We start from the raw sequence: 18212 nt of genomic DNA, 5'->3' as shown, positions 1-18212 counted from the left end.
CGTGCGTCCTGGGGAATCGAAACCTGGGGTCCTTTGGCTTCACAGGCCAAGGCCTTAACCGCAAAGCCTCCCCCTCCCTCTATTTTTTTAAATCACAAACTTAATCCAGTTTTTAAAAACTGCTATAATACAATGTAAGTTTGAGAGTGTGGCTCGTGGCTCTCTTTAATGGTGGAAAGCAGCCGGGAAGCACATTAAAAACGGTGGTGAAAGCTGGCAGAATGCGTGGGGTATGTTAGGAGAACACACGTGCCCAGATGTATTGAAAGGTTCATGTAAGTAGTTTTTCCGAGATGCAGGAGTTCATTGGTTGAACAACATGAAGCCCTGGGTCTTGAGAGACATAGAAAAAAGAAGTTCAAGAATGGGAAAGAGCTACGGGGAAATGTAAAAGATGATTGCCGTGCCGTCGTGTGAAATCTGGGAAGGCCTCTATGAGGAGGTGTCACTTAGCGTCTGGAGAGTGTCCAGAGAAAGGGATTTGGGCGTAGCTTTGAGAGCATGGGGAAAACGTGTGGCTGGCAAGAAAAAAATAAAGGCGGGGGGTGGGGAGAAAATGCATTCTTTGGCTTCTCTAATGCCATGCTTGGGGTCCCTAAGTGTTTGTATAATTCAAATGGTAGGGGGGTAGGTGAGAGTGGCAGATGACTGATTACTATGAAGAGAAAGGGCAATGAGTGCTCTTGGGGATCCTGTGCGCGGAAGTGTCCACAGACCAAACAAGCCCCTTGTCTTGTGTCCGCTGCTACTCAAGTTCTAGCTTTTGTTACCATAATTTCCACACAGGTTCACTCTTTCAATTTCCAACTTGTAGCAGGATCTGGAAATTGGGATTTTTAAATGTTGACAATGAAGTTACAAAATAGTCACAACATTCTGGATTAGACAGGCCACCACTGTTGTCAGAGCTCTGACCTAAGTAACTTAAGAAGTATTGAAGTTAAGTAAAAAGATTCATCATGAGTGGAGAAATGGTGAAGGACAGAAGGCAGTGGTTAAGAGGAAGATTTCAAAATGCAGAGATTTTGAACAGTGTAACCAAGGTGAGCTCAGCTTTTAGTAGCTCCCAAGAGAAAAGAGGAATATCGGATGATATCTCCTCAAATAAAAGTGTGTGCCTCATTTCTGCAAGACTTAATCATCATCAGGTGCTGTTTCTTACAGGACTTTTACTGGTTGTAGGGGCTCAAAGCAGAGCTCTTCAAGGTCCCTCCACCCACGGTGATTTCCAGTATCTTGTTGGGTCCTTTGATTTTGTTTTGGTAATAATTTTTTATTCATCTTGTCCCCATGTTTCCTCTGTGCTCTCAACACGAAGACCAACCCCCTTTTCTCTAACATTCTTCACATTTAAATTTCATTCATCTTGCAACTTCTTGGCTTCTTCCTGTAAGTTTTATTACTACAGCTCCTGATACTTCTACTGTGCTGCCGCCTTCCCTTCAGCCCATTCCTCGTGTTGTTTAAGAGTCCCTGTTGTGAACAGGGGATTTTTTTTATTATGAATGCCAGTGCTCCATTGAACTCTTAAGCCAGCCCTAGAAGCAGAAGAGTTTATGTTATGTCATGTATTTCATATATTAGCTGTATGAGGAAGGCACTTTTAATCACTTTTTATATATGAAGAAACCAAGGTTGTGAATTTTCTGAGGCCACACGCTCAAGAGATGGAACTGGGATTCAAAGCCTCAAACTATTGGGTTGGAGAGGCCTGGTGTCACTCCTCCCTTGCTGTTAGCTTCAGGGCTTCCTGAAGTGTTTCAAGGAAGCTGGCTGAACAAGTAGGGTCGTGACTGTCCATGTAGAACATGTATTGGCAGAGTGTGTAGCAGCGAGGGCCTCTGATTGGCTGGAGCAAGGACTTTTGTTGCACATTAAAGTTATTTAAAGAACTTTAAAAATTATTGTGATGCCTGAACTGACCCTTCTGTATTAGCTGAAACCAAACTGGGAATAGGTTCCATGTATTCTTAAGATGCTGCCCAGATTATTCTACTTTATCACTGAGGTTGGAACCATTGGCTTGGATCATGGAGGGTATGGGGTAAGAATACAGAGAGAGGATACAATAGTGGCCATAATGCTGGAAAAAAGTAGATGATGTTGACATTCACCTGCCCCTTGGTTTTTTGGCTGTTTCTGAGGTCATTTGGTATCTCTGTCAACTACTGATCATGTAAAACAAAAAACCTGAAACTGGGTTTAAATACAGTTTGTAGACTAAATTCGAAAGAGAGCAAAATGTGTCCAAAACTATGTTATGATTGTACTTTGGTAATGAACCCAGGAACACTTAAACATGTGGGATAACAGGAGGACTCTAGACCTGCAAGTTTAGACTTAGGTAAATCTAGGTGCTGCTTTGTTAACATTCTCATGTATATAGTTGTGCCTGAGGATTTGTAACCTAAAACATATGTTTTAACCATCTTTCCTTTTATTTTTCCCTTATTATAAGTACAGCCTTATGTCCCTTTGATAGGTATATGGGTTGGTTATAATACTGCTGATAAAATAACATTTTGTATAAAAGGGGTATTCATTATGATAGGGTTGATAATTAATTATTGATTTCTACTAAAAGGTTTAATTGAAACTACTATTAATAACAATATGGTTGCTGGGCATGTTGGTGCACGCCTTTAATCCCAGCACTTGGGAAGCAGAGGTAGGAGGATTGCTGTTAGTTCCAGGCCACCCTGAGACTATGTAGTGAATTCCAGGTCAACATGAGCTAGAGTGAGACCCTATCTCAAAAAAAAAAAAAAGAAAGAAAAGAAAAGAAAAAGAAAAAAGCAAATGAAAAATAACAATATGGTTGCTCATTGAAATAATTTTCTCTCTTTGCGGGGCTGGGCAGATGGCGCAGTTGATAAAGTGTTCATTGTTCACAAGGACCTACGTTCAGATTTCCAGATCCACATAAGTACCAGGCCCTTAGAATTCTAGTGCTCGAGAGGCAGAATGAGATTCTTGGGGCAAGCTAACTAGCTAGACTAACTGAATCTGTAAGCTCTGGATTCAAGCAAGAGACCCTGCCTCAATAAATTATAATATGGGGGTGCTGGGAAGATGGCTCAGCAATTAAAGCTGCTTGCTTACAAAGCCTGTCAGCCTGGGTTCAGTTCTTCAGTACCTAGAGTTCATTTGCAGCCCCAAAAGGCTCAGGGGAGCCCATTCTCTCTCTTGCCCTTGAAATTGAAAATAAATTAAAATATTTAAAAAATTATAGTGTGGGGAGTCATCAAGGAAGATACTCATATTCAACCTCTAGCCACTGCAAGTGCACATACATCTACATGCACCAACACATATGTATACCTGCACATGTTTGCATGCATACACATACCATGCATGCACATACATGTAAAGGAAAAATTTCCTGTATTTTGTCAGGGAGCTGGGTATGCTCTATGTGGATAGTCTGGTCAATTTTAACTTGGAATGTATTAAATTAATATGGAAACTGTCCTTGTTAGTAAGACCTGCTAAGCACCTGACTTAGATTCTCATTAATCACAGCCTCTCCATTCCTTTTCAGAGATGAAAGCATGGCTTGAATTTATAAAGATTTGGTCAGGCTCACACAGCTACCAAACCATAGCCTGTCTGACTGAATTCCAAAGCCCAGTACGTGTAAGTCTGACAGGCACGTGTAAGTTTGGTGCTTTGAGAGGACAGCTCTCTGGTCTGTGCATGGAGGTTACAGCCCCATAGTGTCTGCTTTGCCTTTCAAGGGATCAGTATGGAAGGACATCTTGCATGTGCATCATCGGTGTCTGCCCTCCCTTTCATTTCAGATACTAGAAGCCGTTTACTTAATCAGATTTATCACTTCAAGTTTGGAAAAGCAGTCAATCTAAGTGCTAATTTCTTTCAGATTTATAACAGTAGTTAATAATTTTTCTCAAATTCCCCAACTAGTGATTGCTTATGTATTTATAGATTGATTGTAGTTTTATTGTGAAAGCCTGGCTTTGTAATTAAGCATCTTAGAATCTTGGCAAAAACATTGAAAAGAAATGAGGGCTGGTGATGCAGCTCAGTTGTAGAACACTTGTTTACATTGTGTGAGGCCTGAGGATAGATCTGTAATACACACACACACACACAATACAGAAATATAGGTAGACACCTGGAGTTTATGCTAACTACTAGGTTTCTCAGTGGGTTTCCAGCCATTCCCAGAGAACTATATTATCAAGAATCGCTGAGCGCCTCCTATAGCTTTTTTTTTTTTTTAATTTCTTTGAAATAAAGTGGGCCTTTTGTAATTTGTTAGAAATAATAGGTAACTTTTTGGAATTGAGCACAGTGTTGATCATGAAAATAACCACTTAAAGATTATATAAGACTTTTTAGGTGTAGTCTTTTGTTTAAGCTAGAGGTACATCCTGGTTTTCTCTGTTGAATGCCTAGGTGCTAGAAAACTTTATTTATTTATTTATGGTTTTTCTGAGGTAGCTCACTCTAGCTCAGGCTGCCCTGGAATTCACTATACAGTCTCAGGGTGGCCTGGAACTCACTGCAGTTCTCCTATCTCTGCTTCCTAAGTACTGGGATTAAAGGCGTGTGCCACCACACCTTTTAGTTTATTTGAGAGAGAGAGAGAATGGGCACACTGGGGCCTTCAGCTGCCACAAATGAACTCCAGATACATATACCTCTTGTGTGCACGTGCGACACAGCATGCTTGTGTCACTGTGCATTGTGCTTATGTGGGACCTGGAGATTTGAACATGAGTTCTTAGGCTTTGCAGGCAAGGACCTTAACCACTAACCCATCTCTCCATCCCTAGAAATCTTTTAAAACAGTATTTATGTGTCCTGGTGGCACTCCAAGTATACTGATAGCTAATTAGCTATTAGAGGTTGATTGTTCTAGACTTAACACGCCCTCACGCTTACTAATCCTTCTTTTTTTTCTCTGAATTCAGTGTTTAAAGTTGAAGTTTGCTGCTAAAGATGACAGACCCAGATGTCCTTACTGAGGTTCCAGCAGCGTTGAAGAGGTTAGCCAAGTATGTGATCCGGGGGTTTTACGGCATTGAACACGTGTTGGCCTTGGACATTTTGATCCGGAACCCCTGTGTGAAAGAGGAAGACATGCTGGAGCTGCTCAAGTTTGATCGGAAGCAACTTCGATCAGTTTTGAATAATTTAAAGGGAGACAAGTTCATCAAATGTAGAATGAGAGTAGAGACTGCCGCGGATGGGAAAACCACTCGCCACAACTACTACTTTATCAGTTACCGCTCTCTTGTTAACGTGGTCAAATATAAATTGGACCACATGAGGAGGAGGATTGAAACAGATGAAAGAAATTCCACCAACCGGGCTTCCTTCAAATGTCCTGTCTGTAGTAATACTTTCACAGACTTAGAAGCTAATCAGCTCTTTGATCCCATGACAGGTGAGACTCACTCAGTTTATGAAGCATGTAAAATGAGATGTATATCCAGTTTTTTGTTGTTGTTGTTTTTTAATTTGATTCATCTAAATTGTAAGTCAGTCATATGTCTTACAAAAGTAAATGGATCAGTGTAGATCATCGTGAAGCTAGCCTTCCTGTCTTGGCACTGACATACTATGTGGAGAAGGTTTTGCAATGCTTTTCTTTCTCCCAAGGGAGTATACTCATGCACGGGGTGTCCCCACTCCTGGCTGTCCTAGAGCACCCCATCCTGAGCCTCCTTCCTGCTGCAGTCTGGTGTGAAGGATTAACTTCTCTCCAACTTTGAGGCTATTCAGTGCTTTACTTTGAACCACGGTCTTCAGCAACTATTTGAGCGCTTACTTATGCTAGTAACTGCCAGGTAGTTGTAATAAACACATTGTGTTCAAACACTTTGTTAGTGCAAGTACAGAGTGCTGTTAGGAATACGTAACTAGAGCACATAATCTGGGTTTGGAGAAGATCCATAGAAGAAGTAAAGCTGAGAACTAAAAGATTAGTTACTCGGATTCAGTAAGAGAGCAATTCTTTCTCATTGAACAAGTGGGTCAGAATTTAGATCAGTTAATGGGAGAGAACTGTCAGTGAATAATTTGCCTCATTTAATCAAATACTTCCGTTGTAAGGGCGTTACATTAACACATTTTATAAAACATGTATTTTCTAAAAGAATCCAATATGGCAGTAGCAGGAGAATTTAAAGTGGAGGTTATTTTGCTCTTATTATCTTTAAAGTATTAAAGAGACTAGTTTTGCTAAATATTGGTGATCAATTTTGTCTTATTTCCTAAAGTTTTTAGAAAGGCTCTATTGAATTGGATTATCCTTTTGTAATGGTGGAATTTAAGAATATCAGTTGTTTTTCCTATTTATTGTGACACAGTTATTTTTATTGAAATATAGTTAAAGAATTCTTTTAAAAAATATTTGCCTAAACCTATTTATTTTGAAAGGGACTTATTTTTATCTAGGAGAGATTTTAACAATTATTATTATTATTATTTTGTGGGTATATGTGTGCATGTACATGTGTTTTTGCATGCATGTGGTTGTATGTATGTGTGAATATGTGTGCATGTGAGTGTGTGGGCCAGAGGCTGCTATCATGTATCTTCCCGTATTTTTTTTTAAATGTTTTATTAATTTTTGGGGGTGGGATGGGCATACCAGGGCCTCCAGCCACTGCACACAAACTCCAGGTGCATATACCACCTTGTGCATCTGGCTTTATGTGGGTACTGGGAAATCAAACTTGGGTCCTTAGGCTTCACAGCCAAGTGCCTTAACCACCAAGCCATCTCTCCAGTCCGTTTCCTCCTGTATTCTTTACCTTATGTTTGTTGAGACGGTCTCCTATTGAGCCCAGACCTTGCCAATTCAACTAAACAAGCTAGGTAGCAAGCCGTGGGAACCTTCCTGGCTTTGCCTCTCCAGTACTGGGCTGGAATCACAGGCATATTCATTTGACTTATTATGTTGTGACATGTATTCCTAACAGCACTCTGTACTTGCACTAACAAAGCATTTGAACACAATGTGTTTATTACAACTATCTGGCAGTTACTAGCATAAGTAGGTGCTCAAATATTTGCTGAAGATCAAGGCCAACAGTAAAGTGCATGAGCATTTTACATGAGTGCTGAGGGCCTAAACTTGGGTACTCATGCTTGCATGGTAAATACTTTACCCACCGAGTTATCTCCCTAGCCCCTGTTTTTACTACTTGTATTTTGTTTTGAGACAGGGTCTGTCTGTATAACTCAGGTTGGCCTTGAACTTATGGTAATCCCCCTGTCTCAGCCTCTGAGGTGCTGAGATGTTAGGGATGTGACATTATGCTCAGCTAGGAGAGATCTGATTTACATATTTATCATTAGTATTTTTCTGTCTCACACTGTAGCTGAGGCTGACCAGGAACTCACTATGTGGCCCAGGTTGGCCTTGAACTTTTTAAAAAAATATTTTATTTTTATTTATTTATTTGAGGGAGAGAAACAGAGAGAGAGAGAATGGGCATGCCAGGGCCTCCAGCCATTGCAAACAAACTCCAGATGCATACCACCTTGTGCATCTGGGGAATTGAGCCTGGATCCTTTGGCATTGCAGGCAAGCACCTTAACCGCTTGGCCATCTCTCCAGCCCTTTAAAAATACTTTTATTTTTATTTATTTATTTGAGAGAGAGAGAGAGAGAAATAGGCAGGTAGAGAGAAAGAGAAAAAAAGATAGAGAATGGCCTTGAACTTTTGGTAATCCTCCTGCCTCAGCCTTCTAAGTCCTGGTTACAGGCATGCCCCACTGTGAGCTCTTAACTGTAAGAAAACCTTGTCCATCATAGGTGTAAGCATTGCTTGAGTATACCAGAGGAAGTTGTAGAATATATCTGGAGTTCTTTCAGACCAGACTACAAAGGTCTTTTGATGTTTGCCATTTGAACAGGCAGCTTAAAGGAGCCCAGCGTTTTGGTTTTATGGTTCTTTCTCTGTAGATGCTGACGATGTGGTGGTTCTATCCTCATCAGTCTGACTATAGGGGCAGGTGTTATCCCATCCCTCTGGAGATGATAAGCTGTAATAATAGAATTCTACTATGTTTATTCATGATTTGAATCTTAATTTTACAAAACTTTCTAAAAAGTGATTCCACTACCTGTATAAAAAGATCCATGCAGCTCCTTTAATTTCATTCACGGTTAATATAAATGGAACTAGTTATAATTAATGGTTTTTGGAAAGGCTGGCCTGATATACAAGTATAACCAGAGTTATTGGACTCAGTGAGGTGATGTAGGATAAAGGGCATGAAAACATTTTCTAAAGAGAGCTAAAACAGGGATGGGGATTCAGCTCAGTTTATAAGAGTACCTTGGATTCAGTCCTCAGCCCTGCATAAAACTGGGCATGGTGGCACACACCTGTAAACCAAACACCTGGAAGGTGGAGACAGGAGCATGAAAAGTTCAAGGACATCCTCCAGTGCATGACAAGTTAAAAAAAAATAACAGAAAAGTAAAGCGAAAGGTCTATAGTTCTGAAGGTGAAAAAGGTGAGGGGGGCAAGAAAAAGTCACTTAAACTTGATGCTAACTCAGAGGGTTCTTTCTTTTCCCACAGGGAAGCCTGAGTTAGTATAATTGAAAATTTGTACTTATTAAGGGCCCTTGTTCTGAGGATGTACTTGCCTCTTGACAATAATTTGGCTTTCACTGGACTTTTTTTTTTTTTTTTTTGGATTGGTTGATGGCATGCTTGTGTCTTACTGTCAGTTCTGAGGTTTTAGGATGATTTTCTTTCTCTTAAAGTACTAATACCTTGATGCCCTCCCTTTACCTGTGTGTTCTCTTGAAAGATCCTTGTATTGTTCTCTCTGCTTCCTTCTTGTTTTACTCAGTTTTCATTCCTTGTACCCATTATGAAGAACCTGCTAATAGTTTAAATTGGTAGATAGTAATTTTATTTTAACCTCATTCATGTGCAAACCTGTCACATTTCCTGGTTGCTGTTGGAGATTAGTGATACTTGTGACCATATTTCTGGCCACCTGATGGGCTTCTTTTGTTTGCTTGTTTGGTTGGTTGGTTCTGATCTGTTTTGGAGACATAATTCACATAGCCCAAGTTCATCTTGAACTTGCTTTGTAGCTGAGCATGATCTTGAACTCCGTATCCTCCTGCCTCCACCTCGCAAGTGCTGAGGTTATAGGCCTGTACTACCAAGTCTGGCTAACTAGTGGAAACTGATAGAGCTCGGTCTCCATTCCTTTTTCAAGAGTTCAAGGTTGAGCCACAGTTTATCTTAGCCATTAAGGGACATACAGTACTTGATTTGGAATTTCTACACTTTATTCTTCTTCTGATAAAACGTTGTTAACTCAGGTGCATGGATGACTCTGCCAATGGTCAAAGGGTAATGACTTGTAGATGCGTTCTGGAGGAGCACGTGAAATTCTGGACTCAAGGCTGAGCCCAGCAAGGGTTGTTTTGCTGTTAGTCACGTATAGGCCACTGATCCTTCTATTTCAGTTTGTAGTTTTTCACTACGCCATATCTCCATTTCCTAAATGAGTATAGATTTTTCTCCATATTTGCCAGTCTGACTTTGCCTTTGTTGGTCCTAGCTTCAACTCTAAATGTTTGGTGCTTGGTATGTATAGATCCTTTCTTTATTTCATTAGAGCTTACAATAGCTTTGCCTTTGCCCACTAGTCTTGGGTTTCAGAAGCTGAATCAGACAAAATAGCTTCTAAAATAGATTTGTCTTTTCTGCTTTTGCTTTTAAAATATGCAACAATAATGTCAGAAAATTTGAAGAAGAAAAAAGAAATTGCCCACAAAACCACCAGCATTTTTATATATTACCTATATTTGTAATCATAGCCTAGAATAATTGGTGATCTCTTGGCTTCTTAATGTACCAACTCCTTTATATTCCTTTTAGCATTCAGATTGTTTTTATTGGTCTGGGTTTCCATGCCTTTCTTTCCACCACTTTGAGTCCTTAGTTTTATCTTTTGCTGCTGTAGATAGGATGCTTTAATTCTGTTTGTCTGTTTTGCACTTTTTTTCTTAAATTTTTGCTTAAGGATTCTCAGTAGAAGCAATACTGCCAAAAATGTGTAGTGTATATATGGCAGTGTAGTTTTATTCTAGGTGATATAAAATTGTCATGGGTTGGAATTAGACATATTTTGGAAGCCCCTATTACTAAACTTACTGCTAAGCCATCTCTAGCCATATTTGAACTTTCAAAACAGGAACCGTATAACTATGTATTAGAGTCTTAACATGAGATTTTAGAGGTAATCTGTTTCAACTTATCAAATGAAGTATGCTTGGTACATATGTATGTTGCATTACTAGATTTGGAAAACCTTAAAAAGTAGTATCATCACATAAATTTAGGTGCATATAGATTGCTAGGATAGTTTACATTGAATACTAGGGAAAAATATGATAGCTTTTATGGAGAGTAAGCTTACTTTATTTCCCCCAAAAAGACGTAGAGGCAGGAGGTTTAGGATTGGCATAAAGAAGTCTTTACTAGCTAAAGTAAGTCTCTAATAAGTAGCTTCTAAAAATAGACAACAATATGTAGGCATGGTGGCTCAGACACGTGCCAGCCATTCCACATTCAGTGCCAGCCTGGGTTAAAGAGTGAGTTTATCTCAAAAAAATAAAAAAAATAAAAAAAAGGAGGGGGCTGACAGGGATATAGGTTAATGGCAAAGTGCTTGCCTAGCATGCAGGAGACCCTGGGTTCGGTCCCCAATGTCACAAAATAAGAAGCCAGTACTAGCAGTAGAGCTTCCCTGTTACTGAGTTCCAAGTTACTGAGAATATTCAAACCAACTTGCTATCTAAACTATTAGAAGCCTGTATTTATGAGCCTCCCAGGCTTGTTAATGTTTGCCTTCATGACACAAGCTCCCCTTTCCTGTCTTCATCTCTTCATACTCCAGAGCAGATGACTTGTAAGCAGTGTTGTCAGTTCCTGAAATGCTACAAACACAGAAGAAATCTAGGGTTGCTTGCTTAAGTGCTTATTCCTCAGTCTTCTTTGGAAGCTTGCCCAGGATGAGCTAACCAGAAAATTATGCTAAAAAGCAGCTTACCAGGTGTAGATCTGGATGGATGAGAAGGAGAATGTGAGGGGTGATTTTTAGAAGTTGAAAGGATAAAGACAAATTATGGAATAAGGAGCAGGTGTCTTCCCTCACCTGTCCTTCTCAATCTCCCAAACCTAAGTTCTAAAGATGGATTTTTTTAAAAATTCTGCTGCTTTTGATCTTTAGAATATATATATATATATATATATATGTATTGTTTTATCAATGTAGTGTCTCACTGTGGCCCAGGCTGACCTGGAATTAACTATGTAGTCTCAGGGTGGCCTCAAACTCATGGTGAACTCCTTCCTCTGACTCCGTAGTGCTGGGATTAAAAGCATGTGCCACCACGCCTGGCTGTTTTTATTTTTGAGGTATGGTCTCACCCTAGCTCAGGTTGACCTGGAATTCACTATGTAGTCTCAGTGTGGCCTCGAACTCACAACAATTCTCCTACCTCTGCCTCCCAAGTGCTAGGTTAAAGGTGTGTGCCACCATACCCGGCTTTTTGTTTTTATAGTTGGATGTTGACATAAGAAAGCTAACATATATAAAGAGTTGCTTTTTAGTTTTGATCCTGCCATATGATGTTCAATTGATCATTGTCTTCAAATGTTCATATGAAAACTATAGACCTATTGCCTTAAGCCTGAGAAAATTTATTACAAACTTTAGTACTCATCCAAACACCATATTTCAACTTATCACTTTTGCCCCTCCACTAGGCATCATATATTATTTTGTAACCAATCTAATTAAAGAACCTTTAATGTGTATTAGAGGTATTTAATAGGGCTAGCTTTACAGATGCTTGCTACTGTGTCTGGCTTGACATTGGTGCTGTGTATCCAAATTCAGGTTGGCATGCTTGTACAGCAAGCACTTTGCCGATTGAGTTACCAGCATCATGCATTTTTTATCCTTCATAATGAATTCCAGAATCTAGGAATGGTTTGACCAAATCTAGGTAAGTGTGCATTTGAGGGAAGCCAGAAGCCATCTTCATTGATAAATTGTGTTTGGGGATTGTTTTGTATATAGCATTAATATATTTGAGATAGTTTCAGTTAAAAAAAATATTATCTATTCTGGTTTTGACCCTTTATATCCATATTCTTAGTTTTACACTGGTAGGTACTATACAGTGAACCATTAGGAAGTGGGTTTTTCAAAATTTTTTTAAGTATTTTAATTTGCTTGCAAGCAGAGAGAGAGAAAAGAGAGACAGACAGAGAATTGGTACACCATGCCTCCATCCACAGCAAACAAACTCCATGCTCATGCACCACCTTGTGCATCTGGCTTTATGTGGGTACTGGGGAATTAAATCTGGGTTATTAGGCTTTGTAGGCCGATGCCTTAACTGCTAAGCCATCTTTCTAGCCCTCAAGTTTATTTTTATTATAGCTGTAAAATCTAACTATATTGCTGTCACTTGTAATGCTATTAGATAATAGCAATTCTTTCTCCATCTACTTGTCCTTATCCAACTAAATGGGAGACATTTGCTTTATGAAAATAAACTTTGAAAATTAAAGACTGACTTTGAGATTTCATCATTTGACTTAATTTTTTTTTTATTTTTTTCAAGGTAGGGCCTCACTCTAGCCCAAGGTGACCTGGAATTCACTATGTATTCTCAGGGTGGCCTCGAACTCATGGCGACCCTCCTACCTCTGCCTCCCAAGTGCTGGGACTAAAAGTGTGCACCACTACGCCTGGCTTGACTTAATATGTTAATGAAGCCCACCCCCACCCCCATGAAGTTTGAGTTAAAATTATAAGAAAGGACTTGATAATATTTTCAAACGTGTAGGTAGTAGCCAGGGATCCTTCTGAAGACTACATCAGGTCATGCCTTTTGTCCTTTGAGAACTCTCCCAAAACTTCCCCCTCTTCTCTCACTCAGAAAAGTTAGTTCTTAGCAAAATTTGTACAATCTCTTATTGTACCCCTTCTTCATATTTGGAAGACTTAAATTTTTACCGCTCTCCCATATTCTCAGCAGCCATCTTGTGTGTGTGTTTTTGAGCATCAAGCATGCTGTCCCTTGCCTTTTGCGTACTCTTTCCTCTTGCTTCCAGTTTACTCCCCTTTTTACTTCTGTGAAGACCCTCTGAATTTCCTATGTAATGACACAGTACCCTTTCCTGTAATCTTTTTTTCCCTAGTTTTGTTTGTTGTTGTTCTAGAATATTTATCAGCTCCTGATTATTTATTTATTTATTTTACTGCCTAGACTGCTCCCCTCTAGAATGTGGGCTTCAAGAAAATGGCTCAGAAAGCGACTGGAGAGATGTAGGAAAACGTCAGGCTTAGCATCCTGTGCGACATCCAGCCCACTGTTTGTGGGTTGGGGTTCTGTGCAGCAGTCATTTGATCTTCCTTTTCCTTGGCTAGCCTTGAGGACACAGGCTGCAACCTGACCCCCGCTGCGGCACTGCACTGTTTCAGAGTACTTGGGCTTTCTTCATTATTACTATTATTTTATCTTTTTTTAAATAATTAAAAAAATTTACTTTGTGAAAAAAAATGACTGAATAATATCTTTGACCAATCTCTAACAGTGAATTGTGGGCAAGAGCAGACAGCCTATTCGTCATATCTACTTGAGGAAAAGGGAAAAATACAGTCATAAATAATTAATTGTTTGAAGATTTTACTCATAATATCTTCTGCCCATAATGTCATTTTGTATGTCTGTCCTTTCTCTTGATTATAAATTTTCAAAGCACTTTCTTGTCAAATAAATTCTTCTGTTTGCTTAATTTTATTTGCCTTATCTGTTGTTTCTTTTGTTGCTTTTTCTTTGTTCCAAGTCCCTATCTCCCACCTTCTTCATTATGATTTCAGTTTGTTTGTTCTTTAACATTTTTGTTTGTTTGAGAGAGACTATATATGAGTGCTCCAGTGGCTCCTGTCACAGCTACTTTTGCATGTGACCTTTAACCACTGCGCCATCTCTGCAGCCCCAGTTTTATTTTCTTATGTGGAAAGTTAAAATTAAAATGGTATGGAACTCTTTCCCAAAATTAGATATCCATTTCTTTCTTCTCCTTTGAAGTGGTAACTTAGCTTCATTAGAAAGTCCTGAGTCAGAATTAGGACATTCCCATGTTACTAAATAGATGAGCCTAAAATAGTTTTGAAATACCTATTTGTAAAATGCCACTCTCTTTATACTTTGATAGCTTACTTGAAACTCGATATCTTTTCATCCTCTAGCACACCTGACCGATTAACACCCAGCTAAGCAAATGCCAACCATGTGACAGGTTCTTAAGTTCATTAAGTAAATCTCTGCTACAATTTTTTTTCTCTTTTTCCTAAAAAGAGAGAAAGGGCTAGAGAGATGGCTTAGTGGTTAAGGTACTTGCCTGCGAAGCTTAAGGACCCAGGTTCGGTTCCCTAGTACCCACGTAAGCCAGATGCACAAGGTGGCACATACATCTAGAGTTCATTTGAGCTAAAGGCTCTGGTGCACCCATTCTCTCAAATAAATAAGTAGAGATACTTTATAAAAGCATTTATGTATATATATAGGCTAATGACAAGGATAATTAGTTGGGGAAAGATTCTGTAATTCAGGATAGTACAATGAATTTAGTAAAATGATAAAATGTATTTTTATCAGGTTTAGTGGTTTTTGTAACCTGCTAAATTTTACATTTTTGTCTTCATTCTCTTATATGTTAGATATGGACAGTACTCTTTCATGACTCGTCCCATGAACTCATGAGAATATTTGTAAGGTAGTTTTCCTTTACAGTCTGTAAGAATAGGCGATGAAAAGCTCTCCTAGAATGCCTTCTGTCTCCCAGTCCCATCATTTGCCAAGCTTTGCCTGCAGAATCTTTGTAGCCTCCATTTTCTCTCTGCTCTGACATTGTTAGATCTGAAGCTTACATGTTCTCCTTACTGTAGCTTGAATTCACTGTTTCTGGTTTTTGCTACAGTCTTAGATATGGAATAGATTAGAACACTGAGTTTCAATCCAATTTCTTCGTTCATTCTTAAATTGTCATCCTGTACCTACTTAGTCACCAGAAGAGTTGGGATATTTATTACTGATTACCTAATAGCAATTATCCACTAAGGACATGAGACTTCTTTGTGTAACCTAAGATTCACATTCCTGGACCCACTCCAGACCTTTTGAATCAGTGTTAGGGCCTGAGTATTAATGATACTAAAGCAGATCAATAAATACTAGTTTTGATGACTTCATGGCTTTCTGAAGACTTCAGTAGATTTCCTTTTATTAACGAAGTAAAGTCAAAATGAAGCTCAGCATTCAAGGCACACTTAGGAATGCCTGTTTGTTTTGAGTTCTATGTTTTAACATTCACTTTGATAACTGTCCTCTTGCCAAACTGAATTCCAATTTAGCATCAGTTTCCAGCCACCTATATTTGTTATAATCATTTGGAATGTTCTGCTCTTTCCCCCCTCTTTTGTTTATCTCTGTAATGATCTTTTATCTTCTAATTCCTACTTCAAAAAAAAAACATGCCTTTTCCATAAGCCTTCCCTTTTACCCTCTATTAGAAAGCACATATCTTTTTGGACTCTGAAACATTTATGTACGTTTTTGTTTTGTTTTGTTTTGTTTGAGGTAGGGTCTTGCTCTAGCTGAGGCTGACCTGGAACTAACTCTGTAGTCTCAGACTGGTTATTTGTGCAGTGGCCTCTGATCCTGTTGCTTTCTGGGCACTTTGCTTCTCTGCTGAACTTTCTTGATGTCAGGTTCTGTGTCTGTGGTGATCCCAGCACCACTCTGCTTAGTACATGCATCGACTTTCCACGTCCATCTCTCGTAGTCACCTGTCTCTTCTGATTTTTGCATTTTTACAATGCTTAGAGAAGCTTGTAAAAATCATGGTGGCATGTTAAAGTCATTTTTCATAAAATGTCAGATTTCTACATTTGGACTAGACAGACTGCTTCTCATTTACAACCTATGTTTTTGTGATAAACATAGGACTCAAAGATGTCTAGCTAGCTTTTTCTCTGCAAATGTTTGCCAGATGCAGTTGTTGGAGATAGTTTTCCCTAGGTCATGTGTTATATCTGTCTTGTAAGCAGAAGGTACTGACTGCCTGCCATTTGGGAGTGGGGAATTTTTAAAGAGTATTTATATAGCAAACAGACTTGGGAGACAGAGATAACTGTTTCTCTGTAAAACAAAATGGTTTGCTTACTTAGTATAATAAAAATGGTTTCTCCTTCCAGAGCGTGTTTATTTTACATCTAGTATTTAGCGAAAGATAATATCATCCTCCAGAGCAGAAGATAGATGTGCTTATACCCATTGTAAAAGGTTTGGGTTCCTCTTAGGGTTGGATTTCTTTTTCTTTTCTTTTTTCTTTTTATTTTTTTTAATTCTTTCCTGTTTTCATTTGAGAGAGAGACAGAGTATGGGCATGCCAGGACCTCTTGCCACTATAATTGAACACCAGATTCGTGTGACACTTAGTACATTTGGCTTTATGTGGGTAACGGGGAATCAAACCCAGGTCATCAGGCTTTGCAGGCACGTATCTTCAACTAGCTGAGTCATCTCTGTAGCCATAGATTTCTTTTTCTTTAATCTACTAGCTGCATATACAGTTTTTACTTGACCTTCTTACAGCACTGGGACTCATTATTATTGTTATTCATGGAAATATTATTAGCCAGTCCCAGTATTTAAACCAGGTCCCAAACCCCAATTTTCATTTTAGCTAGCAACACAAAAGAGGCTGAATAACATTGGGTATGTTACAGGAAAGAAAGCCTAAAGCCAGGCTTATTGGTGCATACCCATCATTCCATCACTTAGAAGGTAGAGGCAGGAGAATCAAGAGTCTAAGGCCAGCCTGGCCTATATGAGAGACCCTGCTTCAAAAAAAGGTGTGGGGGGAGGGGAAGAAAGTAAAAACCCTAACTTCAAAGGAACCCACATGTTTAGTAATGAGCATTAGCATGCCATCCTTCATTCTGGAAGGTAATGCTATTTTTAGTACATTAGACATTAAATAAACATGTTGAGAAGGGGGATGCTGTCTTTATTAGATTGACAGTAAGCAAATTTGCTCTTCATTCTGAAGAGAAACAATATCTGTCTTTAAAGCTTCTGTGTCTTCCAGCATCAACAAAATTGTGGTGGGATAACATGTTAGTTTGTGAGGAAGTTAATTAAAATCTCAGACCCTTCACAGTTCTTGACAGTAACATAAAAAACAACTGTTTTTAGAATTGCAAAATGGCTCCTTCTTTAAATAACTTTTATTAAAACTGGATGAGGCTAAAAATCCGGTTCATGGGCTAGAGAGATAATTTACCTGTTAAGACACTTGCCTGTGAAGCCTGAGGGACCCATGTTCAACTCTCCAGATCCCATGTTAGCCAGATGCACAACGGTGAGGCAAGTGCAAAGTCGCACATGCCCAGTAGGTGGCACAAGCATCTGGAGTTCAAGTTCAGTGGCTGAGTCCTTGGCACGCCAGTTCTCTCTCTCTCTCTCTCTCCCCCCCCCAAAAAAAGAAAATTAAAAATCAGGTTAATTTTTTTAGAGAGAGAGAGAGATGCACAATATGGCACATGCGTCTGGAGTTCATTTGCGGTGGCTGGAGGTCCTGGCATGCCCCTTCTCTCTCTCTTTCTGCCTCTTTCTCTCAAAAAAATTTTTAAAACATAAGCAAACTAATAATTGAGACTAATACAAACATATATTGGATAGTGACAGTGACCAGGAAAGAGAAAGGATAGGACTGTTGGAGTTACTTGAACAGCTCAGAAATGTTTGATGATGTTTCCTAGGGAAGGCCTTCCAGGTGACTCTGGTAAAGAACTAGAGTGTGCTGGGGTGAGAGCTGTTTGGCTGTTTGGCAGGAAAGTTTTCTGGGTAGAGAAACAGCGAGCAGTGCCGAGCCTCTGCAGCAGTGTGCTTGGAGGAGACAGAGAAAGCTGGTTGGCAGTTTTCTGAAGTGAAGCGAGAGAGTCCTAGAGTATGCCCTTTGTCTTTACTTTCTGTTCTTCTACTTAACCCATTTGCTTTTGGGCACTTTTCCATGAGGAATAAGATTCCTTCTTTTAGCCTGGAGAAGCGGCTTAGCGGTTAAGGTGTTTGCCTACAAAGCCAAAGGACCCAGGTTTGACTCCCCAGGATCCACA

The 18212-nt window shown here is 39.3% G+C and overlaps 1 protein-coding gene across 3 annotated transcripts in view; it reads left to right on the top strand.

Moving 5' to 3' along the window:
- Gtf2e1 (general transcription factor IIE subunit 1) overlaps positions 1-18212 on the top strand; it is a 32021-nt gene that overhangs the window by 643 nt on the left and 13166 nt on the right. For 2 of the 3 annotated variants that reach the window (XM_045147159.1, XM_045147158.1), the window contains exon 2: positions 4938-5413. In XM_045147159.1, the coding sequence (XP_045003094.1) occupies positions 4966-5413 (448 nt within the window). In that variant the 5' untranslated portion in view covers positions 4938-4965. Of the gene's footprint in view, positions 1-3541; positions 3637-4937; positions 5414-18212 lie in introns of those variants that run through there. The other variant, XM_045147160.1, reaches the window with a different exon arrangement.

Source organism: Jaculus jaculus, chromosome 4, assembly GCF_020740685.1.
Source record: "Jaculus jaculus isolate mJacJac1 chromosome 4, mJacJac1.mat.Y.cur, whole genome shotgun sequence".
NCBI classification, from domain to species: domain Eukaryota; kingdom Metazoa; phylum Chordata; class Mammalia; order Rodentia; family Dipodidae; genus Jaculus; species Jaculus jaculus.
The sequence above is the reverse complement of the archived record's forward strand: the minus strand, read 5'-3'. Positions and strand labels throughout refer to the sequence as shown.